Genomic DNA, 24,713 nt, shown 5'->3' with positions numbered 1-24,713 from the left:
GGTCACTATGGCTCCCCTGCTCCTTCTCAGGTATCCCCTGCACAGGGGGAAGGCACCAGCCAGCACTGCCATTAAAAGTGTTCCACTGCTGTGATCTCAGAGCTGCTGGGAACTTCAGAGGTGGATGGATACTGCCTATAAGCACAGAGGAACAGGACATGTGAAGAACACTAACAGACAACCCCATGAAATTTGCTTTGAAAACTCAGAGAGAGGACACAAGCAACAGAATGAGGGGTTCAAAACTGCTTCTTTGCAAAGGAGTTACCCATAATATTGCACCTCACAGAGCTGAACAACTCTGCTGCTTCAGTCAGCATTTCTAGTGAAGTTTTGTGGTCCTATTAAAAGTTTCCCATTTAACAGACACCCTACAAAACATAAAGCACAGAAGGAAAACTCCACAAATCTCTCACCAATTCTATTCAATCACATAATCTCTCTGAATCCCCCAAATCATCCTTACTCTTTATGCTCCAGACGAATAATATCTCCGTGCCTCACAAACTCCACAGGGACTGCAGGGTTTGACAGATCTGCTGAAAGAAGGCAAACTAATCATATCAATGCACTGACAAACATGTCAGGGTACTAGAAAGTTTCTTGGGAATGCTGATGCCTCAAGCAGACTACAAGCAAACTAATTTGTGTTGACTCTAAGCCTGGTGTAAATCACTGATCTTGTTTAAAGACCAGCCCTGAGGATTGCCCTACAGAACATGGCCCCAAGCAGCACATACAGCCTTAAATAAAGAGGATGCCTGGTCAGACTAAATAAACACCAAAATATTTTTCATATATATATGTATATATAAAATTTATATATATTTCATGAAGTGTAAAATTACTCTTGCAACACTGATTATAATATTGGTTGGGTTTTTTGGGTTTTTTTTATATTTTACATTTTTTTTTGTTTAGATAATTGTTAATTTTTATATACACAGGAGAAAGGAAACTCTGCAAGACCAAACATGCCTCAGCTACACTAGATGTTATTCTAAACTGACAGATATATATGTACAAACCACACTCGGTACTCAACCTTGTCCCCACCAAACATCCAAGCAAATCACATGAACACAATGCATCAGAACATACCAGGACACAAGTTCTCCAAGACACATAGCCACAGTAACATTCCTGAAATCAGATTAAGTAATTTCCTCTCTGTTCTTTGCAACCCTACCTAGCTGAAAAGTTGCCAATACAACCTTTATCTGAGAAAAGCTTATTTACTTCTGATGTACAATCTGGGAAAAAACCAAAACCTCAGTAGATACACACAACATTAATAAATGGACCCAGAATCCCCGTGTTCTTCCTCTTTCCTCATATCCATGAAGGATACTTTGCTCTGAGGGGAACTCAGAATATTTAAGTGGAAAAGTTATAAAAGGCACTTTATTGATATTCGTTACCTGTATCTGAATCATGTTTCTTTATAATCCACAGGTTATTCAAATCTTTATGTAAGTAAGCAGTGACCTGAAAGCACAGGAGAAGTTATTTTACCAAACAAGAAAAAAGCCAAAGATAGCAGACACACATTTGCCAGCAAATCGAAGTCCCAAATGAATGCACCAATAACACTAAAACCCTGGGATAACTTTCATAGTCATATTGCCCAGAAAGTCAGTTACTGGCCACTCCTTAGCCCACATCACACCTTTTATTCAGTGCATAGTCCACACACACAGGGCCACTACACTTAATGGCAGCTCACATGCATCACAATTAACAGCCTTCAACCATACAGAAGCACCTCCTCTCCTGTTGCTCCTGTTGCAACACGATGTCCAAACCTGAATTTATTGAATAATCACCTAATAGTACTAGAACCAGAAGAAGCAAACAGCATTTGCTTTACAGACAGAAGCACTGGTAGAGATTTTTGACAGCAGGCTGCCTGTGACAACCATAACACTTCTGCCAAGAGATCCAGGCAAGGTAAACAAGATTCAGGGATCAACTGTTAAAGCTGTCCATGCTATCCAGCTAATCCTTACTGGCCTGCTCAGACTCACACAGAGTAACCACTCCCACTGTTACCCTGGGCAGAGGAGACCACCTAGCCCCAGGCTGTTTCTCCCAAGGGCAATCTTCCCAAGCAGGATGAGGAACTATGCTTATTTTGCTCCAGCAGCAGCAAGCCCTGCTCTGTGGGACCATAGACCAGTCCCAGACCTGTGCCTCCTGCTGAGGTGGAGGCAGATGGCCCCATTAGGTGTGTGAGAGGCAGAACATACAGGAGTTTCTGAGGGGGGGAAAAAAGGGAGAGCTGGAGGTGGAACCTCACACTTTGAGGTTATATCATCAGGATGGGAGGGAAAGGAGGCAGAAAGGTCACTGCCTCCATCTTTTCCTCCAAATTCTAAACTCCTTTCTCCTCTCCATAGCCCTCAAGTTGTTCCAGCCCCTTACCTTTGTCCTATTCTCCAGGGCATGGAGAACAATAAGAGAATCTCCACCCTTTTCCACTTACTCTCAAGGAAACTCTAATCAGTCTCCTCTCCAAATCCCCTTTGCCTGCTTTTAGTGTCATAAAGCATAGACTGTACTTGAATTTTGCCTGTTCTTGAGGCAGTTTTGGTAGACATCTCAGTCTAAGGTAATGAACACCGTCACACAAGAGTATTAGGATTTTTGGATTAAAAGAACAGCAGGAAAAAAGATTGAGACAAAGTTTTCATTTCTAAAATCTACTTCATCGCTATGGAGAATGGAGTTAAAAAAAAAAAACACTTGGTTTGCTCTGTTAACTTTCTCTCTAGGAATTCAGAACAGCTTCTAGACACTAACTTGGAAACTGCAAAATACATCTTGGGAAAGGTATGGAAGCTGCAAAGATTTGTGAGCTTGATGATGCAGGACAAAAATAAGAAATTCCCTTTCTGTACTACTTAATTAGTGATAGTTACATGATTTCTGATTTTTACTTGCTTAATTATTTAATCAGAAACACTTGGAACATTCAGATAGTTTAATTATGGCTAGCTTATGAATACACAGGTATCAAATTTAATGAGTAAAACCTTACAATTTTTTTGGCAACAGACAAGGAAAGCAAGGCACAAAAGGAGAGGAATTCAAGTAAGGTCACCATGGCTAGTGAATACAACACACAGGAGCCCTATTCTGTTGCTTTTAAAACACATCAATGAAACCTAAAAGACAAAGTAATATCCTTTTTTTAAAACAGAAGTTTTAGAGCCTTCCTTGAGGTAACAACAGTGCTTTCATTACAGAAGATTACTTTTAAGACCTCTTCCCATCTAGGAAAGGTGGTGTTGCTACTACAATGACGCCTTGTTACCCTAAGTCACCTGTCTGGTGCAATGTAGAAGGCTCTCTCCTTTTTACTGTTACTTCCAAGCCAAGTGGAGAACTGTGTCAGTGACAGGGTAACAGATCCTGAGTAAAAGTATCTCTCCTATCTCAATAGCACCTAATGCTAAGTGCAATGGGAGTGAGTCAGTGGCTGCAGTCAGAGGCAGTACTACTGCTGCACACTAACCTGCTGCTGGCGAGCCCCAACACCCTCGGGGTAGAGGTGCCAGTGGGAGTGAAGGTATCCCCCTGCCATCCGAAGGTTCTTCATTGTGACCACAGACCCATACGCCAAGTCTACATGGGAAAGATGAAAGAAAAAAGGCATATGGCAGCTCTCCTATAAATATCTCCCCCAGAATGCCTGCAGTCTTCCAGTTCAGCATGCATTATCCCACTTCTTTTGATGAAAGCTCATCTCCTGTTTGACACGTTGCTACACACAGCTCACTGCAAGCTTGTCTTCCATCCCCAACCATGACTCAGTACAACTGTTACATAATATTTGGCAGAAGCACTTAAAATTCTCCCACCTAGTTTTAACATAATCCAAAGTGCTAGTTCTTTTGTATGCAATTTCAGTAACGAGAGGCTTGAGACAGGTTTATATAAGGTATATGGTCAAATTAAAACATGAGCAAGTTTGAAAAGTATGTGACTTCTTTGAAGCACTTCATCACCCAACTGCTACAGCAATAAAAGAGGGAAGGGAAGCAACCTCAGCTGAAGCTATCTCAGGCAAGATAGCAGTTGATACAAGCTTCAGACACCTTCCTTCACAGCCTTCCAACACAAGTGGGAGAACACAGACTTCAAGAACGGACCTGATGCTCCTCCAGTAACAGCTCTGGAGCAGGGAACAGCCAGAGAAAAAAGCTGAAGTAATCAGAAAGCTAAACCACACTAAAGATTCAGTAGTCCCTAGCCAACCTGAGGATGAAAAATAGCTGTGGTTGTTCCCCCTAAATTCATATGTATGTTTAAATACAACACAGCTGAACCAGGAGCAGATAGTGTCACAAAGGAGTTGATAGTTTTAATTTACACATATTTTGGAAATAATTCCCCCAGTGGAACACCTACAAACCTAAGATGAACAGCAGAGCCTCTTTTTGTTGTCTCAAGCAACATAAAGGCCAAAAAATACAAAGACGCATGCATACAAAACTGTCAAATCCCTCAAAATGGCACCTTCCCTCTAGAAGGAATATGAGGAAACAGTGATCTTGCCCTAAACTTGGCGTTTATTTTCAGCCTTTTTTCTTTTTTGTCAATATATAAAACTGCACAGAGGAACAGCATGGATCTGACCATAATCTGCACTCTCCTGTGCTGACTCACAGGAGAAGTTGTTTTTATTTACACCTCCATGTACACTGACAACACTCAAAGTGATTTATTCCTTTGGACACTCACGCTCTGGAACGGAGACATTATGAAGATTGTTCCCGACCAGCTGGGACTGAAATGCTGAACTGAAGAAACCATCTCCAGGACCACTGCAAAAGAAAGCAAAGAATGTGGCAATTCAAAGTCTGGCAAATTTCTATCATGGATTCCAATTTTTTTTTCACAGGAGAGAAAAGATAAAAACAGACAAAGCATGAGGAGAAGAATGACTGCAGTTCCCTTAGATGCAATACACCTCTACTATTGTGAATCACAGCTGATACAGACAGGCTTGCAGGACATTGTCAGGAGCTGCAAGGAACTGAGGTGACAAAAACATACACACTGACACTGCACAAAGCACCATCAACTGTTCTGGAGGTGTTCTCAAGGAAAATAAACTGACCCTCTGTCGGGTTAGATGTAACAAAGACTCTGTGACTCCTCAAGTCTCATTTCTGCTCAGAGGGTAGTGGCATGACCAGTTGATTTAAACTGAAAAATAACAGATTTTGGTTTGTGTTGTTTTTTTTTTTTAATGATGAAATGCTTATTCACCTCATTTCTTAATGCTGGTATATAGAAAAACATTATTTAGCCGTTTTGCTTTTTGCCTTAGTTGCAGGCATTCAGAAAAGAGTCCTCCCCCTGGGCATACACACACTTTATTTTTTTTAATCACACTTTTCTTAAGCCAATGTATTTTCAAGAATTCAATGACTTTTTTTTTATTTATTAACAAAAACAAAAAGCATGGAGTTGAGACATTTTCAGGTCCAGGAAAGAGAGAAGGGAAAAAAATGGAGACAGAGTTCAGTTAGGATACTTGCTTGGCATTTCAGAAAGTGTTAAGCTCAAATTCAAGTTTCACTGCCAGCTTGGCCACAGGCTTTCTCTAGAAGCAATGCAGGAGTCTGAGAAGGGAACTAAACAAAGACACAGCTTGTGGCTGTGCATCTGCCACTGAAAATGGAGAAATCCATAATCAATAGCCTTTAATTCAAAGCAAAGACAAAAGATTCTTCTCTGGAGAAAACATTGTGAAATACCTTTTATTTAATACTGTAAAATGAACAGCAAACATAGCCATGTAGAGGGCAAGGGGGAGCACGATGAGGCAGAGTGCACGAGCCAGTAAATGCTTCCCAAACGTGACCTGTAACAAACACAATCTGGATCAAACAATGAAGTTGCAGGAGCAACTAACTCCACTCTTCATCTCACAGGACTCTGAGCAATGGTTCTATAGCACAAATCTACCAAGCAAGCAAGCCCAGCAGAGTGCAAAATTACTTCAAAACAGCCTAGGGAACAGGAAAAGCTTAGGCAGACCTCGTTGTGCACCACCAAAAGCTGGAGATGGGGTACCTTGGAATTTCAGAGTCTTGGGAGGAAGATAAAAAATAGACAATGAACTTTCAAAAATGTTGGGCATGTCTAGCTTTGGCACAGAAGGTCAGGCAAACTCCCACTGACAATATCTTGAAAGCAAGGACCTTAACTTGTTTATCAGAGTGGGACACATCTTGATATAACATCGCAGCAAAAAGATGACTTCCAGAATAGGAACTGTCAAAGCTAAGAAAAAGGGAAAATGAAAATACAAGGGCACAAGCTACTAGATACAATTCTCCCAACAAGTCTCCCTATGCAAATATGACTGCAACAAGGACATTTTTGGGACTTAGATATGCAGCATTCTCAGAAAACACCTCACTTAGCAAGGATGCTCTCCCACTGCAACTTCATTTGCTAGTCCTTAGCCAGAAATCACAGAAAAATCAGTAGCAAAGCCTGTGAGTGTTTCTAGCTGCCTCAACACAAAAGCATCTCTCGGGAAGGTGGTTTGTACAGAGATTCCCAAGATGCAAATACATATTTACATCCTACTGACACTATTGGTAGTAGAGTAAGTAATCAAAAACACTGGATGTGTAATAAACATCTGTAGGAAAAAAACCCACCTTAATAGCAATAATTGTTTCCTAAATGTCCATATTTAAGTTCAAAGTGGATGAAAGCAAATGTACTTGCTATATTCCTTACTTTTTTTACATGGTATCTGCCATACAATTATTAAACTAATCATCCTTCATCCCTTAGTAACAGAAACAAAGATTTAAGAAGTAATTGAAAAAGGTGACCATAATGCAAAACTAAGAACTTACTGAAGTCAACAAAGGAAACAATTGCTAAGCTCAAGTACTTGAGCAGAACTCTTAATAACCACTGAGCACTTGCAAAAATGCTGATACATAACCAAATGCTGGTTCATAACCAAATTCATGCAGCAGAGAGGCATATGAACTAATCTCCAGTTCCCTGCACAAAATGACCACAATATGCTTCAATGTTTTTGAAAAGATTTTCATTACCTACAGACTTCAGTGCAAAGTGAAAAAAGAAAATGCACATGAAGAAGAGCATTGAGCAAACCAGATCAATGCACTAAGGTAAGCTGAGAGTTCTAGGTAATAAAGCAGTCCCAAAACCCTTGCACATAAATAATCATGGGTACTTTCCTAACAAATGCAGATATAAGTTGTTCAAGCTTTTTTTTCATCCCCATCTTTTTTTTTTTCCTTCCTCAAGCACTATTGCCAAATAGTTATTCAGAAAGCATATCCCTTTTGGAGTAAATTTCTTTACATATTCTGACACTCAGGGGCTTGCTGCCCTTGCTGCCAGCAGCACAAATGAAATCACTGTGTAGCTGTCTGCTGGCAGAAAGCTTACACATGATGGATTTGTTCCATTTCAAATGCAATTAGCTGGCTTTGCTCAAGAAGTGCTTCTCCTGAGCTGGAACACTGCATCTTTGCAGCCCATATTGATTCACATTAATCAGAGAAAACAAATCACACAGCAGGAACAGAAAAAGTTCCCCAAAGCCCCACTGCTTATGAGCCATACAGGACAAAAACAGTAAGTGAAAGACAGAGAATTTTCAAGCTTCATAAGAGGCTGAGACAAGAGAACTGAACACCTTTTAAAAGACATACTTGAAGAATTTGTTTCCCTGATGGTTGCAAGACAGCAAATGGTACATCAAAATATTTCTCCAAATATTAGATTTCAGTCCCCAAATATAAAATGCAATATATAAGAACAGGGCATCCAAACACAATATCAAATTTCTTAGAGCTTATAAGAACTCAGTGTGTGTGAAACTGAGCAGGCTATGGCTGCCTTCATCCTCAGGACTGGCAACAGAGGCTGCAAGCTGCCGAGCATGCCTATGGCTCATGATGGGTTATAGTATGCTGCTGCTATGTGGCCTGTGCCCCTGTGCTGCTCTCATGGAGCAGGGCCTGAGCTTGCACTGCTTATGCAAATGCAAGACATGTTTGTCTGCCAGGTAGCACATGCTCCTCAGGAAGGATGTAACAGTGTTGTCCAACATCTTGCTTTGGGCCATTGAACAGCCATTCCCAACAAGGACTTTTAACCTGCACTGAAATAAATTTCACCCAACTGGAAAGGTAATAGTTTCTCTGGAGAAAAAACAAGGACCTTTTTTCTGTGCTCTTATGACATTATATCCTACTGTCATATGTGGGTTTTTTTAAACAGACAGTAATCATTTTTCCATTATAATCTTCACCATCATCTACCTCAGATGCCTGTTTTCTGCAGACGGGGTATCTGTTTAGGTAATTCTATGGTTGTCTATAACTAGGAGAATTACAAAGGCAAAAGAAAGCAAACAAAACAAAGAAACCTTTAACGTAAAGAAGTTTTGACACTCACCAGTGACAAGCTGAGGTTGCCCAGCAAATTCCATAAGTCATAGATTGTGTTGAGGCCAACCAAGAGGACTACAAAAAGGCCAACAAACTTTACCCCCATTGCTCCAGCAAGGTTTACACCAGTCAGACTCAACCAGAACCACCAAGAGGCAGAAAATGGCCTGCAGGACAGATAGAGCAGTTCAGCAAATAAATGATGGTTACTGCAATCAGGAAAACAGCCAGCAAATTGGCTACCCTACAAAATTACACTCTATCTTCCTCTTGGGAGCCCATGAGAAATAGAATTTTTTTCAATAATTTTAGAATGATGCAAGGATAAACCTGACACAGGCTTCAGAAGGGCATACACTTAAGCCTGGACAGACCTAGACCTCCCCTTAAAGGAAGGGAACAAAGACACCAGGCATAAGCTATAATACTAGTGTGAATAAAGTCTGACACATGGAAGGTCTGAAAATAGAAACAGGACTTCTGCTACATAAAATGCAAACTTACATCTCTCAGAAAGCTAAGGATATGGAGAAGAACAGGTGAAAAAGAACAGCTTCTTTTCCTAAAGCAGAAAGGCCATAGGGGAAACATATACCCCAAGCACAGACAAAAGTTGCATAAAAAAGCAAACAAATTACAAAATAAACTAAAAGTGAACCACAGAGAAAGATGACAAAAGATGACAACAGAATGTAAAAAACTTTTCCTACTGACTCCTGATGCCTTGACACTTGTATTTTAGCAAGACAAAATTCCCATGACCTGCTAGGCAACACAAAAGCTAGAGCTGGCTTTTAATTTGCATAAAATTCACTAGTTTGAAAATGGGATTAGCTCTAAAACATGAGAACTAAGTTCAGGTCAAGGCACATAGAGCTGATAAAACATTGCTCTGTGCTTGCACTCCCTGGGGTGTGAGGCATAGATGAGGATGGCCTTGGGTGGCCCCCCCATGATGTTGTGGGCTGCATTTTAGCCATGTGTGCTGCAGGCACACTAAGATCAAGATGAGTTCTTGAAGAAAACAAAAATTGCTCACATATAACAAAGTATCCTAAGCTTCTGTGTCTTTGAATTATGGATGTATTGTGGGAATACTGCTCTGTGCAGCCCTGCCAGACAGAAGGCTTTTGACAAATCCAAATACCCATAAATCACCATCCCCCTCTGGGTGGGTCTACAACAAATATTCTGAGCAACTTAACTGCTTTATTCAGAAACATTCTGGCTATATTTCTCTCAAATTTTTGGAACCAATCTCTAAACCAAACAAATTATACTGTTTACCTCGGCTAGCAAGATTTTTTAAGTGCTTATAGGATTACAGTCACAAATAAGCTGTGTTTCTCCAACCTGGAGACAAAGTGGCTGGTTCAAGGTAAGTGAATATTTTTGCCACTAACGAGCAAAGCCTTGAACCAGCTCCAACCACCTTTCATTCCTCCTTCTCTGGCCTACAATAACCTATATAGTAGCCTTGTTTCCTGTCAAGTTTTAAAAAGCTTTAACTTTCATTTTCAAGATTAGCAGTTTTATAAACACTATTTCTGCTGAAATTCCTGCTCATGCTAAAGTAATCTATTTAAGTCTCTCTCCTACTTTACCCCAGCTATGATACTTTCTCCCTAGTTTCAAAAACCCTTATACTAAAATTTCTTTCCCATACCATGAGTCATTTTCACCTCCAAATTTCCAGAAAGTCTTGTCTCAGACATTTACCCAGACAACCAAGTGACAGGCATGTTCTAGTACTTAATCTGTGTGAAAGTTGGATACCTACAGTTTAACAAAATTAGTATCTTTACCTTACCTATCTGCACAGCTGTTACATTTCACCATACTCAGAACTGCTGCCATGAGGAAGAACATCAGAATGGGATCCAGCAGAATATACTGTGACAAAGTAATACAGCCTGTATCTGCAAACAGATGCACAGCAGTGTCAAACATTTGCAGTTCCAAAGTGAATCTAAACTTGCAAGAAAGCAGTTTCTGCAGCATAGTCAAGACAAGGGGAGCAAGGGATATTTTAGTAACAGAAGTAGATCAGAGCATTTCAACTGCTACTTGGGTAACATGAAAAAACGAAACCTCACAAAAAACAAGCAATACAACAGTATTTGTGAAACATTATTTGGGAGGTGCTGTATGGAGCTGGAGAGTGTTACAGACAGCAGTGATGTACCTACTAAGGTACCTGCATAGTGCCAATGGATATTACAGGAAAAGTCAACTTTCAGACGCTATCTATAAAAAACAAACATGACTTGGATATTTTAAGTCTCTGTATCTCAATATCTGTGTGCATTATCACAGAACCTCAATTTGTGTAACCCCATTTGCAATGATAATTTCTCTGTTTGACTCAAGTCAACTAGGAACTTCATTCATTTCTTACTGTGAGCTCTTCCACAGTAATGCAGTTAAGTACCTTTGTAATTCATATGGAAGACATATTTCACTAGTGGGGAAAGCCATTCCTGACCATTGTATAAAAAGTCTTCAAACCAAGGTGAAACATTGTGCTAGTTTTAGGTAAGATAGAGTTATTTTTCTTCCTAAAAGCTACGATGGGGCTATGTTTTGGATTTCTGCTGAAAACAGTGTTGATAATGCAGAGATGTTTTCATTATTGCTGAGCAGTGCTTACACCCAGTCAAGGCCTTTTCTGCTTCTCACACCACCCCACCTGTGGGTGGGGGCTGGTGGTGCACAAGGACCTGTGAGGGGACACAGCTGGGACACTCATCAAAACTGACCGGAGGGATATCACAGCCCATATGATGTCATGTTCAGCATATGAAGCTGGGAGAAGAAGGAAGGGGAACCATTTAGAATTATAGCATTTGTCTTCCCAAGTAACCATTAAGGGTGATAGAACCCCACATTTCTGGAGATGGCTGAACACCTGCCTGCAGATGGGGAGCAGTGAATTAATTCCTTCATTTGCTTTGCTTACACACACAGCTTTTGCTTTACTTATTAAATTGTCTTTATCTCAACCCACAAGTTTTCTCACTTTTCCTTTTCTGATTCTCTCCCAACCCACCAGAGGGTGAATGAGCAAGCAGCTGGCTTTGTGGTCCTTTGGGAACTTGCTTCATTAACCCAAATATGCCCCAGCTAGGTAACACACGATAATCCAAAAATTAAACCCTCTGAACAAGTAACCTGCTCAACTTTGCTGTAGCAGGAACACCTACCAAAAATAAGGATGAAAGCTGTTAGTAAGGCTGCTGGCAGTGACTTTGACAGTTCCAACACCGTGAGGTAGGCAAAGGGAACCAGGCAGGAGCCAAGGAATGCACAGAACTGCAGGAAAAGATCACAGAAGTTATAGCACTGTCCCAGGTGAGCACACACCCGCAAAATTTCCCTTCCTTCACCTTCCATGCCTGTCAACAACAAGAGGTGCTGCAGTAGCTGAACTGACTCACTAAAAACACCAGATTAAAGCCAAGTGAACAAAGACATCAGAGAAGGATAGCTGCTTACTCTCTTCTGTTCCTAGAGATGTCAGTAACAGTCAGTCCTTCTTTTTCTAGGCTACATCAGCTATTCGTGCAAAGATATGTCAGGTAGGTACACTACAGATACACTACCCATACACTACCCATACACCATACTCAACTTACTTCAGTAAGATATTAGAATATGAAATCTAAGAACAAAATACACATGTATCTTGTTTACATTTTTAGCAGACCAGTATCACCCCCCCTGCTACACAAATGAGACTGAGGATAGTGGGAGGAAGAAGAACAGAAATCAAAAGAAAGAAGCATCACAGTAAAACTTGTTCTCTTCAATGTCTGGTTCTAGAACATCTCCCACATTTGCTTCAGGGAAATCTAGAACCATGAAATACAGAAGATTCTGAAAGTAAAACAAGAAAATATACCTTCCCAGTTTTTACCCCTCTTTCTAGACACTAGCAATTGGCCATTGCTTTTTGGGGGGGGAGGGAGATTGTGTTATCTACTGTCAGTTTTATGGCTCTTGGTCATCCTAGATAGCAGTACAGCCAGGGTTTCAGATATAATACCCCTCTGAAAAGTAATCCATTTCTGCCCCTGCCTACTCCATTAGCTTAGTTAGTGGAGGCAAACTGCAAGTTGCAGTAGATGATTCTGGCTTCTTGATCTTGGCTTGCCAACAGAGCAGCCAGGCACAATGGGTGAGCATAAGCCCAAATCCAGCAATGTTCCCACTGCAAAACAGGCAAGATACCTGTCCCACTCAGGAGTGCAGTCCCACTAATTAGCAGCAAGGGCTGGCCTCAAAAACCACTTTACTTTCTTACCCGGCCTCTCACAGCCAGACATTAAAACTTATTCACAACACAAGCACTAACACAGATAAAATAAGGCACAAGGCTACACAGACCTCCCATCTGATCCAGGAGCTGTTCTCATGACATAACACTGTACAAAAAAGCACAGGAGAACTAACCAGCTTGATACTAGCCTGTAGAACCTTACCCCTCTCATTCCTATGTAGCTGTGCTGCTCGTATCTGTCCCCTGGCTTTTGGAAAGGAAATGTACCATCATATCCACTAAGGTAGCCAGCAAGTCCAATCAGCATCTGAAGAGGAAAGGTAAAAAAAATGGTCAGGGAAATGACACTGGAGGAAGGAATGTACAAGCCAACAGCAGGTAAGGTTTTTATAGAAGCCAAGTCTGATCCAGAGGATAACTATTTAATTCAGACACACCATCCAAATAAGAGTTTATGTATTGAACTCCTATACATACATATTGCCCTTTGTCTAGAGGCAAAATCAGAAGGGATCAAAAGGACTTGTGCAGAAGAGGCAAGGGAATCTTTGGCAGTAGGATAGACAACTTGATGAGGCAAGTCTTAAACTGAAGGACTTGGGGGCAGAGTCCAACGTGGCAATGCTCAGGCCTCTGCAACCAACTGGAGAATAAGCCAGCAGAGCAATGACAAATGTTCCTTAGCTGCCTCCCAAGATATGAACCTGAAGACCAACCAAGGGACACAAGAGAAAAATTTTTCACAGTAAGAATAATTGGCCATCGGAATAATCTCCCTAATGAAGCTGTTGATTTCCCAACATTGGACACTTAAAATTCAGGTGGACAGGGTGATTTTGCCAAGAGAGGTTGGACCAGATGATCCTTGAGGTTCTTTCCAACCTGATATTCTACAATGATTCTATGCTTTTGGCTGCTGATGAAAACAATGACAAGCTCAAGAGAAATACCAATTGTGGAATTTAGCAGAGACAATTGTAACTGTAAATTCTCCCACAGTCCCCTATTCCTATTGTTTAAGAAGACTCAGACTAAAAGGAAGATAATCTTTCTGAGGCAGGAGGAGTGCACCTTCATCAACACTCTACACTGCTACAGTGTTCTTCGACTACAGAACAGCCAAGTTTTCCAAAGTCCTCTGTGGTACAATTCTTATTTAAATACAAGCAACCAGAAACTGTTTGGTTCCTTTAAATCACAGGTGTCTATTAAATATCCCCTCCAAACCATGTAAATGCCACATTAATTTTTAAATGTCAAGCCTTTCAGATACCCAACATGCAATACTGTTTTGCTTTCCCATATTCAAAACACTTTCAGGAGGAAGAAAAGATGCAAGCTGTATAGAGAATACAAGTTACCACAATGTCAACAACAGCTAGGAAAGGTATTGGTGTTCATCACATCCTTCAGCAGGAAGATGGGGAAGACCTTTACTGGCCCACTTATGGCTTCTAAAACATGTAACATAAGAGCAGTTTACCTTCCCCAAAGGGGGGTGGACATCAAAGAAGAAGGTCCGATTAATGTAGTAACTTCCCATCTTCCCAAAATGAGTTTCATCCCAACTGAAAAAAAAAAACCCCAAACATGCTATAATGTGGAAGACATTAAAATAACCCAGGACTGTCTTTTTATTTGTGCTTTTCATCCTCTAGAGAGTTAGTACCATATATTCTATATGAGATAATGCATTAAATTCACAGAAAGTACCCATTCTGGGCAAGGTCTTTTTTTTAAAAGAGTTTGATATTAGCACTCAAAAGCTCTACTGGGCTCGATTACAGATTGAGTTAAGCCAGCCTGCAACCCACAAATCTCAGGAACCGCCTCCCACCTCTGCAACCTGTCCCTAGAGCAGCAGGGTTAGGGGGGCCGGTGCCGGGACCGGGCGGGACAGGGAGCGTGGCTCCCTGCCCCGCTGCCCTGCTCCCTCCTGGCTCACTGCCAGGAGCCCATCCCGCCACCTGCCCAGAATAACCACGGGCCCCTTCCCCGCAGAACACGGCAGGGCTGAGCAAAGGGGCAAGGGCTGGGACTTTGGGTGCACTCCTCTCCCAGGGGCCGGGCGGAGGCAAGCACCCACCCACAACCAGGGGCTCAGGCCAGCCCCGCCATCCCCGGGGCAATGCCCCTCCGGCACGGCACAGGCCCCGCCCCGGCCCGTACCAGACGTGCGGCGGCTCCGGCAGGCGGTGGAAGCGGGAAGCGAAGCTGAGGAGAGTGACGAAGGCCAGCGCCGCCGGGCGAGCCGCGGCCTGAGCGGGAGGGGCGGCGGGGCGGGCCGGCCCCCCCGGCAGCCGCCGGGACTCCCGGTGCCGCGGCGGGCCCGGCCGGGCCTGGCCGCCCCCCGCCGCCGGCATCCGCAGGGCTCCAGCTCCGGGGCGGGCGCGCCTCATCCTGCGAGACGGAGCCCGGGAGGGGCGGGAGGGGCGCGGGGCACGCTGGGAGGTGTAGTCCCGCCGGGGCGGCTGCTGTCATCGCTGCCGCCGAGTCCTGAAGTGGGGGAGGCTGTCCGAGGCTGGGACGGGGTCTCCGCGGTCCCACTACGGTCCCCGCGGCGCGGGATGAGCTCTGCCGCGGCCAAGGTACGCGGTGCTGGCTCCCCGCGCAGCGTCCCCGCCGGGCGGGAGGAGAGCGACGGGCGATGGCGGCGCCAGAGCTGGGGGGAGAGGGGGAGGCGCGGGCCCCGCTCGGTGAAGCGTCGGTAGCTGAGAGGGATCGCGGCCTCTATCAGCTGCTGGTGCCCGGAAAGGCCGGGATGGTGGTTACCGACCCCGCGCAGAGCGTTTCTTAGATTTCCGCTGCCCTGGCCTGCAGCCCTATCCGTGTCTCAGTGGAGAGCAAGGAATTTGCCCCTGTGCTAAATAAAATCTAAAGCCTGTCGAAGCAGTGTTGGTGTTTACTTAAGATAGCTGGCTGTTGACACCAATGCCTATTGTGGGGAAACAGCATTTTAGGAGCAAACCTGTGCCTGCAGCTTATACCTGTCTGTTTACACTAGGGATGCCTTTCAAACAGCAAGGCTTCCCCGGTGCAAGTGTTTCTCTCGTGTCCCACATGGCTGGCTGCTCCTTGTCAGTCCATGTCTGCTGGATGCCTGGAGCAAGGGGTCTCAGGAAAAAGTGAAGATTTTGCCTTTCCAAATGCATCCCAAATACAGCCTGAAAGGAGGTGGTTTCTAGAGGAGAACCAGACAGGCTTGAAAACCTCAGGACTCAACACACGAAGTTTGGGGTTCCTTTGCCATCTTCCTTAACTGGGAAATGCATTTCCCACATTTTACTCTAGATGGGGATTTAAGTTAAACTTTCCTCACTGCACTGCTAATGGTGGAAATGAAAATGGAACCAAACCAGAAATCTCAGTGGCTGTGAAACAAACATTGTCTCCCTGCTATCTTCCCCGCTCCAACTTGTATAACCTGCAGCTTATGGGAATTGTACCCCACAGCGTTGTATTTCCCACTTCTCTGGCATGTGCTCAGATATTTGTCAGAGAAAGACCAGATATAATGTCACTCCGAGACCTGTCTCTTGAGGATGAAGCACGCCGGCTGTCTCTAGCCTTTACTTAGTTGACTGGTTTGCCTGTGATCTTCCCTGCCTCTGGGAGCAAAACAGCATGAACTTAAGAGATCACTCCAGGCCCCAGTCTCTAGCAACACAGTTCCCTTCTGAGGGATTGGTTGTTTTCCATGTTCTTTTGGTGAAATCCCCAGGGGCCTTGAAATTATGGAGCAAGGAAATTAGCTTAGCACAATTTGTTATAAATGATAGTGCAGGCTGCAAAAACAACAAAGAGCTGTAGAGAAGATCAGGAGAAATGTCTCTGCCAGCTGAAAGGCCAGAGTCCAGAACAGATTTGGTGAAGGACATGAATTTCTGAACCAAAAAATCATCAGCAAAGTCCACAGGAAAAACAAGTAAAAATAGTGTGTCATGAATGCTGTATACTTCCCTTTTGATTTCATCGTTTCTGTTTTCCCTGCAAACCAGTGTGCTAGAAATTTTTTTAACAAGCATAGCTAAGATTTTGAATGTGTTGATTCCAGAAGCAGAGAATTTAAGAAAACCAGTAAATAGAAGTGTTGCCCATACTGCCATCACTTCCCTCCTCACTTATAAATAATTTCTCCAGTAAACTTTGACAAGAAGAATTTAACCAAATGCATACCTCATTTAAAGTTAATCCCTGCCTTCTTCTGTCTCACTGTCAATCTCTGGTATAATATTTATTTTGGCAGGATGGATGGAGACACAGGGAGATCCCTGGCATGCCATGGGATCTGTGTAAGGAAGGAGAAAGAGTTACATGTTAATTTAGAGATGTACATGTACCATTTTCCCTGTGAAAAGAACAGACCATATCAAAAACTGGTCCTCACCTTTTGCAGAAGGTTGGACTGGGTAGAGAGCAGCAGCCTCTCCCAGGGATGCAACATAGAAGCACTACAGAGGAACCCTGAGGATCCTCCCTGCAAAGGCAGCCCCTGTTCTGGGAGCTGGCAGTCATTCCCTAGTGAAATTGAAATTCTGCACGTGGCTTCAGTTTCCATGTTTGGTTCCCTAGGGCTATCTTTCTGGATTGTCGACTGCTGAGAGCCTTACAGGTTCTTTAGGTATCTTATTTATTTCTGGACAAAAAGCTAGGGAAATAAGGATGGTTCCTAAATGTGCTTTCAACCACAAAGATTGTTAATGGTTCTGGTATCTGGTATCAGAGGCTTCAGCACATGGGGATGCAGATGCAGCTGACTGCAATCCCTCAGGGTTTAATCTGACTGGCTCCTTTCCACACCCTGGGCAGAGATCTGGGGGCATAGTCCTTTTTTTTCATTGGCTTTAGCAGAGAAGCCTTTCCCCGCCCAACTGAGTTAAAAGGGAAAGCAAAGAGGGTGTTTCTATCTCCTGGAGCAGCTTGCACACACTGACCATGGCATCTGAAAAGGTGAGAGCTTGGACAGGGTGAAAGGGTCTGCGAAAGCTGCCTTGGTGCTGCAGTTCAGGTAGAGATGAGTTGTCTGCCCTTTTGGCATTTGTCTGGAACAGCAGTAGCTCATCTTATTTGGAAAGAGGCCTTGCCCTGCCCTGCAGAGTTGGAAAAGCCATTTCATGCCATGCAAATACTCAGAGCAAACGCTGGGCAATTGGCTTGAAAAATTCAAGATGGGATAAAAGCAACATCTGATAGGGACAAAGAGAGAAGCTTTGTAAGGGATAATTTTAAGGTCACTTGTGCATTTCTGGAAACAGCGGGTACAATTAAATATTCAGAGAGCAAGCATGAAAGAAAGTGACACTACCTATATGCCCAAAACAGGAACAGTCACTTTCAGAAAGGAGCCGTCACTCCCCCAAGCCTCTCCCTGCCCCATCTTACAGTTTCTGAAATATTCTCTGTTCATACTTTGTTCTCCTTACAAGACTCTGGTGTTGCCAACACATAACCATGTTACCTGTCTTTTTCTTCTCAGCCAATACTTTATAGCTATTTCCGAAGTTCCTGCTCTTGGAGAGTGAGAACAGGTAAGATCCAGCGTTGATCTCTGTTTTACTGTCTTGGTGTTACTGCAGTATCCTTCCCTTCACTAACCCAATTAATCAGTCACTTATTAAGAGAAATCAGCAAACATAATCCTGGAACAGTGAGGCATTTCCACACCTTCTCCTGAGTGGGAGGGAAGGGAATACCACAGCCTCCCTGGACCAGGGGGAAGGGAAAGGAACAGACAGGAGGGCTTTGCTCAGGCTGCAGCTAGTTAGAAGGAATTACTCTTTTTGTAAAGCTAACATGATGCAGATGGCTGTTTCTTCCACATTAACTAGAGGAGCCCTACACTCTCTTTTCACACCAATAGTGCCTCAAATTCTGGTCTGAACAGGTCTTGAGACCTAACCAGAGCTGGGAGTGGTCCCTGCTTGGACTGAGACAGTCTTAAGCAAGGATTTGCAGGTGAGCACAGCATTATAAGCCCTGTCAGGATAGAGGGGCAGTGCTGAAGAGAGTGGAAAAACTCATTTTGAATAATGCAGTGCTTTTGCCAGGACTGATCTTTAGTGCTTTGGTTCTTCATTTGTCAGAGAACTATCTTCTCAGTGGACTCAAGCTACCTTGCTTGAGAGAAAGAGTATTTTTCAGTTTTAAAGCCATTCTTTTTTCAAAGGGAGATGATAACATTTCCCTGAAACCAATGATACTTATCTCAGTGTGCCTGTCTGAAGCTGTACACTCTGTTCTCCCTAGCACTGGCTCTGAAAGGGATTGCCTATGACGTGGTACCAGTGAACATCCTGAAAGATGAAGGGCAGCAGGTAAGGATACAGCAACCATTGTTCTTCCAAAGGGAACCAACCATTGGCATTATTAGAAGAATTGGATCAGCACTAGCAAGTTCACAGGCAAAGTTCCTGAATTCCTCACTTGTCTGTAATTAACAGTTGCTTTAAACCAGTGTTATTCTCTGGCATGCTGGATAGAGGGAAATGACTTCAGGAGACTAAAGGTCTTTTCTCTTAAACATCTGTGACTAAGTTTCATGTAAGGTTCATTATCTTTTGCTCCAGCTTAGCATGATATAACTGAACATAAGTACCACACAGACTTCAGAGAAGCTGCACTAGGGTTTAAACATAGACTGAACCTCACTCAGTTAACACCAAAGTGCGTGGTGGTGGTCAGGTGTCCAAAGGATGCTAAATATTACTGTAAGGGACTGCAAAAAACCTGCCAAAGGAAAGGACAGGTTGTCAGAAGAGATCTTCACTGACAATAAGGGCCTTAGTCATGCACCTCCAAGTATCACTGGCTTGATGTGCCAGTGTGAACTAAAATGGAGTTGAAGAACTAGAATGGTATCAGGGATACTGCTGCAGTACTGCCCATCCTGGGATTTTTATTGATGGCTTATCAAGAAGTAAGGCAATTTGGCCTTGGATGCAGTGATCCCTGACCCCAGAAAGAACTTGCTGCAGGCAAATAGTACACCATAATTTACTGCAAAGATCAGTACTGAGATAAAGAGAAAAGCCAGATAAAAAAAATTAAGTACTTTGATCACTAGACTATAGGGGAAGAAAACAAGGAAGAATCATTTTTTGTTGCAGTAATCTCAGGTTTGTTTCCACAGTTTTCTGCTGAATTCAAGGCCATTAATCCAATGCAGCAAGTCCCAGCCTTGAAAATTGATGGCATCACCCTTTCTCAGTCGGTGAGTTGACAGCCACATTCCTGTTAACCATTCCTTCCAGCCTGCTGTCAGTCTCAAGGGGATGGTCTTGCCCCATCTCTTTTCCCCAAGCTCTCATCTGTGTATTGGAAAAGAGATGGCATTTTCATAATCCCACTTGGGGGCAGAAGTAGCACATAGACTCTGCTGGGAGACAACTGTCAAGGATTTCAACTCAAGTGGGCTTTGGTTTGTAGCTCCACCTCTCACTGAGCAGTCTCTAGTCTGCCTAGATGGCTGTGCCAGGGTTTGTGGGAAATTGCTGTTGGGTTAAATTACAAGGTCCCAAGCACCCATCGAGGCGGATATTTTGTTGCTTGAATTGGTAACAAACTTCATTCAAAGCTGTTGTATTCTCTTGGCTCAGCTCCCTTTTCCCGTGTCCTCGAGATTTGCACTTTGGCTCTCCAATAACCTCCCCTTATCTCCTTATTCATTGCAGCTAGCTATAATTCATTACCTGGAAGACACCCGTCCTAACCCCAGGCTCCTGCCTCAAGATCCAAAGAAGAGAGCCCAAGTCAGAATGATTGCAGATCACATTGTTTCTGGCATTCAGCCACTCCAGGTATTGTCTTGTCATATCCATGCAAATGGGAAAACCAGGATGGGCTTCCTGGAGTCTGTATCCCTGAAAAGCTCAGTCTCTTTAGGTTGCTGTCAGCTAATGGTATGGCAGACCTTAAGACTGTGTGTTAGCAAATGAAATCTCCTCTAAGCCTCTTCCTGATCTGCCAATGGCAACAATCCAGTATTTCCTACAAAGAAAATCCTATGGCACCCCAGAGTTCTTTCCAGAAACAGCTGAACCCATGCAGTTTCACTGCAGGGTCTAGTTAGGAAGACAACAACTGAGCAACTCAAAAGGGCAGAGGCAAAGGGATACCCTGACAGCTATTACAGGACAGTCCTGGGATAGAGGTAGAGCAGGGTTCAGTGAAAGGGAGGTCAGGGCTGACCCAGCAGGCTGAACTAAGCCTGGGGCTTAAAGCTTGGCACCTCCACATCTTCCCTCTGCTCCACTGGATGTGGCAGTGAGGCCCAGCCAGTGGTGGTAAATCTAACCTGGAGATCACTTGCCTTCACAGAACCTGAGTGTCCTGAAACAAATGGGGGAGAAAAAAACAGAATGGGCTCAGAACTGCATCACATCTGGCTTCCAAGGTGGGTTCCATATCCAAAATGATTAGTCCTTTGACCCTTCAAAACTCTGCACCACTGGGGCCCTACTTTCCTCCTCAAGCAGAAAACAGATCTCCCCAGACTGGTGCATTGGGAGCCCTGCTGATAGCACTCCAGGGTCTCAGATGAAAGATACTGTCCACAGTGTACTTCCACTGCTATGCATTGAAGAGGGAAAGCCTGAAGCCATCTCATACACCACAGCGTTTAGTTCATCCTCATGCATGACTCTTATTTCCAGTCAGCTGCTTCCAAACAAGCACCTTTTGCTTTCACGTTATATCACTATGCTGGATATCCATTTGTCGTCAGATAAAATACATCTGATGGCAAACTCCCACAGAATCTAGCAAGGAGCAGAGATGTCTTTATCTCCCTTGGAGAAACACAGTGCTTTTTGTTTCCTCAAGACCCTTTCCTCTATGTGCTAGAATGGCAGGCCCATCTTAATGTCTGGACAGACACAAACTAGCTGAACCCTTGCATTTTTTCCTTCCCTACTCTCATGTATCTCTACATTGTCCTTTTAGTATTTCAGGTGCTCTGCCAGAAGCAGCTGAAATCACCTTGGGTCCCAAAAAGCTGAAGGACCCTAAAGGCTCCCATAACTACTCTGTTGTAAGATTTCTGCTCCTTCTATGTTCTGTCCCAAATTGCTTCTCATAATTAGCTCAGGATCAAAATGTCTGTTAGTAATACCCTGTCTAAAAGGTCTTTGGTGGCCCTTTCAAATGAGTTTCCAGTGCCTCACATCAGTGTACCACCTCTCTTGGCAGCACTGGAGCAGATTCTGCAGCACACTGCTGGGCGCTACTGTGTGGGGGATGAAGTAAGTATCTGAGAGAGTGTTGAGGACCATTGGAAAACTGAAAACTCCAGTATATTCCATAAAATATGCCTGCAAAGGAGTTAACACAGCACAGCTCCATCTTGTGCCTGGAATTAAATGCTGTGCCCTCACCATAACAGCTGCATGGATCCTACTTAGGCCATTACTGACTTGCAAATTAAGAGATGTTTACTTGTGCCTGCCTATATCCTGTTGGTAGCTAGATTCTGCCACTCTTTGTGGGCTGCTACTAAAGCATATGGAAACAGATTATGTATATATCAGCTATAAGAGATCTGGAGTTCAAAGTGTGCTGTAATAGAGGCAAAGCTTGGCATAAACACAAGTTCAGTTCTTAGCTCTGTTCTATGGAAACTTTGATGAAGTTGCATTGTGTTTTTCTGCTCTTTTTGTCCAGTTTTAACATGGACAGATTTTACCAGACGCCACTCAGGCCTCTTCCATTTAGTAGTCCTTTTTGGCAGGCAAGTGGATCTTACTTGCAAAAACCTGGTAAAACTGAAAGCTCCTGCAATAACCTGTGGTGCAGAGAACTGCCTAGTCAGAGTCTCACGGAAATGGAGCCCGGGGATAGGCAAAGGCTATTTAAGAGATCTTATGCTGGAGAATAATATGGGCTCTGACAGGCACCCAGAGCTTTTTGACCTGGTGAATGGGGAGGGAGCAGCTGCCTCTGTGTGGATGGCAATTAGCTGTATTGTCCTTGAGCCTTCTTTTCTGATTGCAAATCCCCATGCCTGTGTGCAAAGACCTTATCACTTATCAGGCCTTGACATTGGCAGGAGCTGCTTGAAACTTCTGAAATTCAAACAAGCAAAATTTATTAATCTTTTCACAGCCATGCAAACTCTCCACTCCCTCTGCAGCTTGCCAGCAGACTTGTTTGCTCAAAGGCTGTTGCTATAGAAGCACCATCCCCTTGAGGTCATGATAATCATCTGGTAAATAAGAAGCTCCCTAAAGGCTGAGGGTTTCTTCTACTACTGACTCCTGTGAAGTTCCTTTCCTTGTATTGTTGTTGTATTAATTATGCTGGATTAAAGAATGGGTTTGTTGTGACAGCTCCTCTATACTGGCTAGTAAAATAATTTCTATCCTGCTGTCAAAGCTTAGCCACCACAATGAAGTGGCTCCAAGTTATTCTGACCCCTTTTCTCTGCTACATTTGCAGGTTTCTATGGCTGATTTGTGCTTGGTTCCTCAAGTTGCCAATGCTGAAAGGTAATAAAGGCTAAGCTTAAGGTGCTTTTCAAGGGCACTTATGCCTCATGCTGAGCTGTCAGAGCTTACTTTCCACTGCTCCTTGTTGGGAAGGCATCCCTCCCACCTGTCCTATCCAGTTATGGATCCTTCTTTGCATAAATTTTCCTGTCATAAATTCTGTCTCTTTTGATAGATCTTGGAAATAAGGAGGTGGTCTCTCTTCTCAGAGGCACTTAGAGGAAACCTGATCTATGTCTTTTTTTCTCCCTTACTGGGCAAAGACAGCACGCTGCTCTACACCCTTCTGCTCACTGCTGCACTGGCTGTCTGGCTTAAGAGTACTTCATAAATTCTTTTCTTTTTGCAGATTCAAAGTGAACATGGATCTATATCCCACAATAAGCAGAATAAACAAAGCTCTCCTGGAGTTAGAGGCATTTAAAGTAAGCCACCCATCCCGGCAGCCAGATACTCCTCCAGAGCTGCAGGCCTGAAGCAGTCCTACTCATTAAATCAAGTAAGCTGGAGTGTCCAAGAGGACAAAAGCTACAGACTGAGTAGGACTTGAGTGCCAGCAAGAAGCCCTACTTCTTTTGTCTCACTTTCATGTGGATGGGAAGAAGGGCAGAGGACCTGGAAGCAGCCTGGATGACTTAAAGGAGCTATGCCTATGATGGAAACCTTGCAGCCACTTCTGTCTGTGTTTTTTTTCCCTATTCAATGTATCTCCATGAAGCAGATTAAAGCAGAAGCATCCATACTTATCAGAAATCCCCTTTGTATGGCTTTGGGTTGGGGAATATGGCCACAAACAACTGTGAGACATTGAGCCCATTCTGGACTCCCCACAGGGGCTTCTTCCACTTACAGAAAAAGCATCAGAGAACAAATGCACACAGTGCACTACTTACCTGGCAGGTTTGCATGTCCTTGCAGCTGCCCCAGAGCTATGGCATAATCACTAGTACTACAGATATAAACAGTAAGATTTAGTCTCTGACAGAAGACAGCTTAATCCAAACACTTGTTGGGTCCTGCAGGTCTTGCCAACCATTAGCCACTCCACCACCCCTTGCAGTGACAAAAGGGGGCAGCTGATTTATAGAATCATAAATTTGTAAATTTGAACAACTTATACCTCTTCCTTTTGCCTAGCTGCAGTCTTGCAGAATTTATAGTAAGGGTCTGTCTAGAGCAAAGCAAGGTGGCTGTGCCAGAGTCAGCAAGACACAACCAGCTCACTCTCATATGCTGAAAATCATAGCATTCTCTTCCCATTCTCAGATACTGCTCTAGGTGTTTTTCTAGTTCTCAGCTGCAGAGTATTTTTCCCAAGGAAGTATCACCCAATTCCCTCCAAACAAGAATCACAGCTGTACTTTCACTGCAAAAACCTTCTAAGTGACAAGAATAAATCCCATTCCACCCATCCCACATGGAACCTGAGTCACTTTCAGAGCTGAAGGCACTCCAGGAATTCAAGCACAGAAACCTATAGCACAAGAAGGG

General features: G+C 43.6%; 2 protein-coding genes across 8 annotated transcripts in view; one reads left to right on the top strand and one right to left on the bottom strand.

The window, feature by feature from the left end:
* POMT2 (protein O-mannosyltransferase 2) overlaps positions 1-15,140 on the bottom strand; it is a 29,681-nt gene extending 14,541 nt beyond the window's left edge. For 2 of the 5 annotated variants that reach the window (XR_011726279.1, XM_071745889.1), the window contains exons 1-11: positions 14,911-15,140; positions 14,225-14,309; positions 12,944-13,048; positions 11,666-11,774; positions 10,273-10,381; positions 8,470-8,629; positions 5,769-5,875; positions 4,747-4,829; positions 3,518-3,627; positions 1,422-1,488; positions 467-539 (exon numbers count right to left, since the gene is read on the bottom strand). Coding sequence is in view for 4 of the 5 variants with exons in the window: in XM_071745889.1 (XP_071601990.1) it covers positions 467-539; positions 1,422-1,488; positions 3,518-3,627; positions 4,747-4,829; positions 5,769-5,875; positions 8,470-8,629; positions 10,273-10,381; positions 11,666-11,774; positions 12,944-13,048; positions 14,225-14,309; positions 14,911-15,140 (1,238 nt within the window). In the remaining variant the exon portion in view is untranslated. Of the gene's footprint in view, positions 1-466; positions 540-1,421; positions 1,489-3,517; positions 3,628-4,746; positions 4,830-5,768; positions 5,876-8,469; positions 8,630-10,272; positions 10,382-11,665; positions 11,775-12,943; positions 13,049-14,224; positions 14,310-14,578; positions 14,882-14,910 lie in introns of those variants that run through there. The other 3 variants (XM_071745891.1, XM_071745893.1, XM_071745892.1) reach the window with 3 other exon arrangements.
* A 41-nt stretch (positions 15,141-15,181) lies between these two features.
* On the top strand, positions 15,182-23,975 carry GSTZ1 (glutathione S-transferase zeta 1). Of its 3 annotated transcripts, none has more exons than XM_071745897.1 (9): positions 15,182-15,329; positions 18,218-18,269; positions 18,988-19,055; positions 19,848-19,951; positions 20,412-20,537; positions 21,058-21,133; positions 21,928-21,980; positions 23,173-23,222; positions 23,572-23,975. In XM_071745897.1, exons 4-9 carry the CDS (start codon positions 19,901-19,903, stop codon positions 23,696-23,698), a joined length of 483 nt encoding a protein of 160 aa, XP_071601998.1. In that variant the 5' UTR covers positions 15,182-15,329; positions 18,218-18,269; positions 18,988-19,055; positions 19,848-19,900; the 3' UTR covers positions 23,699-23,975. The 3 variants fall into 3 exon arrangements, with proteins under 3 accessions (XP_071601998.1, XP_071601996.1, XP_071601997.1); XM_071745895.1 differs by having other exon boundaries at positions 15,188-15,329; positions 19,871-19,951; XM_071745896.1 differs by lacking the exon at positions 15,182-15,329 and adding an exon at positions 17,594-17,691 and having other exon boundaries at positions 19,871-19,951.
* The last annotated feature ends 738 nt before the right edge of the window (positions 23,976-24,713 follow it).

This window comes from Heliangelus exortis, chromosome 5, assembly GCF_036169615.1.
Source record: "Heliangelus exortis chromosome 5, bHelExo1.hap1, whole genome shotgun sequence".
Lineage (NCBI taxonomy): Eukaryota > Metazoa > Chordata > Aves > Apodiformes > Trochilidae > Heliangelus > Heliangelus exortis.
Note: the sequence above shows the minus strand (reverse complement) of the source record. Positions and strands in the feature narration are given on the sequence as shown.

Bases quoted from the DNA above. Each gene is read 5' to 3' on its own strand.
- GSTZ1 (XM_071745895.1), top strand. From the start codon at position 15,309: ATGAGCTCTGCCGCGGCCAAG. The intron at 15,330-18,217 runs GTACGCGGTGCT...TTTTCTTCTCAG, and splicing joins TGAGCTCTGCCGCGGCCAAG to CCAATACTTTATAGCTATTT. The intron at 21,134-21,927 runs GTGGGTTCCATA...CTCTCTTGGCAG, and splicing joins CATCACATCTGGCTTCCAAG to CACTGGAGCAGATTCTGCAG.